The 2,236-nt window shown below is 40.3% G+C and overlaps 1 protein-coding gene across 1 annotated transcript in view; it reads left to right on the top strand.

Moving 5' to 3' along the window:
* Positions 1 to 2,018, top strand: part of cep78 (centrosomal protein 78) — a 9,721-nt gene extending 7,703 nt beyond the window's left edge. Inside the window, exons 15-16 of the mRNA XM_035657633.1 lie at positions 548 to 710; positions 822 to 2,018. Of these exons, the coding sequence (XP_035513526.1) occupies positions 548 to 710; positions 822 to 1,409 (751 nt within the window). The 3' untranslated portion in view covers positions 1,410 to 2,018. The remainder of the gene's footprint in view (positions 1 to 547; positions 711 to 821) is intronic.
* The last annotated feature ends 218 nt before the right edge of the window (positions 2,019 to 2,236 follow it).

Genomic DNA, 2,236 nt, shown 5'->3' with positions numbered 1-2,236 from the left:
TCTCTTTCTTTTGGCCCTGTTGGCTTCCAGTATTTGGACATCTTGTAATGCCCAGGTCAAAAGAGAGTTTCGTTCTGACCAAAATGTATTTGCCACAAATAAAAAAATCCTTATCTACTTTCTTTATAATTTATTTATTTGATTGTTTATCTTGATTCATACTCAAGGACAATAAAAGGATGTTGAGTTGTTGTGAAACCAGGGCCATAAGGTGTAGTCATTAGGTGGGGAGCACCCTAGAATTGACCTTAAACATGGGCTAGGTCTTACTATGCTGCCACAAACTGATGCTCTTTGCTATGGTTGCCATTCATTTATTCAGTACCAACTAAATTTCAGTGACATTTTTTAGGTAATTAATCTTATGCATGTGTCATATCAGTGGCCTTTTTTAATACATTTGCTGTGGAAAAAAGGCAATCTGTATATAAAGTAGCTTTTTACCACCATTTACCAGTTTAATATCTCAGATTATTTCTGTGTACACTTCAGTAGTGCATAAATAAAATGTGCCAACTCTGGACCTTTGCTTTCTTTTCTTTTGTAGCCTAGGTCAGCTAGCTTCAATGGCTGGAATTGACATGTCAGATTTCCAGCCTCCGGGAAAACCTCAGCTCTCCTCCACTATAGGACCAAATTTGGGTATTGCAGCATTGCTGACCAAAGGGCGGTATCAGGATGTTCAGGCAAAGACTAATACTTCCTCTTTGGTAAGCGTATAAAAAGCAAAAAATGTTTGTCAGTTGTATCCTATTAATAACTTAAAAAGGGTAATTTGTTACTCAATTTTTCCTCATCAAACTTTCAATTTCTGTCTTAAGGAAGCCCACGTCCTGCCTGCTGCCCCTGGTAGGCCGGCTGACACCACTACTTCCAGATCACTATCCTCTGTCAGGGATGACAGGCCACTAGATGTGACCTTCGATCAGCCCTCTGGACCTGCAGGTGACCGCGGTGCAGGTGGAGAACTGGAACCAGATAAATATTCAAAGCCCGATACCCAGCATGACTCAGGTTCTGAGCACAGTTTCCGTAGCCAAAAATCCTTTGATATGGTTTACTTTGGTAAAACTTTTCAGACTCAACCAAGCCACCTCAAGAGCAACAGCAACTCTCACAGAAGCAACGGTTCCCATGGATACAGCTTCAACAACAGCTGGGCTCACAGTCAGTCTTCCCATAGCAACGGGTCTCACGGTGGATTGTCCGAAAGGTCGAGTGTTAGTGACTTTATAGGTGAAAAGGCAGAGTCTGTGGGATCAGTAGGATCAAGGTACAGGGGAAAGGGGAGGCTAGTGACAGTAGGTCAGTCAGGGTCAGAAGGGTCAGACTATCCTGGAAGGGACACTCTGGAGCAGGTCAGGTCTCTAGGTGGTCTAGGAGGGCAGTCAGATAATGAATCCTTCTGACCAGCTGACCAGAGTAATATAAAAAGCTCTGTCTCTAGGTGTCTGTTCTTAGTGCCTTCTCCTTAAAGTGCTTTGTGTTACTTCTTAAGACTGCAGATTTTATAAATCTTTTTTAATTCTAGATTTCACTCTCAGGTAATTCATTTTAGGGAGTAATGGAGTAGTCAAAGCAGAGGCAGAGTTGTTTCTCTAACCTGTTGTGTGTAACTAATCTGATGTGTGTCACTGGTCATTAAAGTAATGTGTCAAATGTGTCAAAAAATGCAATATAATGTATATTTTTGTAAAGCGTCAAGTTTTTTTGCAGACACGTTTTGCACTCGGGGCATGTACAGTATAACAGTTTCATACAGTAAATTAGATAATAGGTATTTGGGTTTCCAAGCTAACCCTCCCCGCCCAAATCAAGTTTAAATGAAAATCCAGAGATCAAGTTCCTCCATGTGATCCTGTTTCATGTGAGAGACATCAAACCTTTGAGGTAAATTGAAGGGGAGCTTAATTTGCTTTAGTATATTTATAGGTTTTATATGTATTATATCCATTGTTCTTGTTAAGATATTCAAAATGTATGTATCTGTATGTTTTGAATAAACATGTTAACAATTAGCAGCAAGTTGTGTGTTTCTGAGCCTCTAAATGCAAAAAGCTGTCTGCTGCCACTCCAAAGTCAGAAATATTTAAACCATGGCAGTGCAAGAGTTAAAGTGCCCACTTCCTAATAAAATCAATATGCTGTGACACAGACCCTGAAAGGAAAGAAGTGGTTTATTTTTATTGTCAGAGCTGCTAGTGTTGCTAGAATGTTCCCTGTGTCAATGCACCCT

The sequence above is a fragment of the Morone saxatilis genome, unplaced genomic scaffold, assembly GCF_004916995.1.
Source record: "Morone saxatilis isolate NCDOM2014 unplaced genomic scaffold, NCSU_SB_2.0 Contig16, whole genome shotgun sequence".
NCBI lineage: Eukaryota > Metazoa > Chordata > Actinopteri > Moronidae > Morone > Morone saxatilis.
The sequence above is the reverse complement of the archived record's forward strand: the minus strand, read 5'-3'. Positions and strand labels throughout refer to the sequence as shown.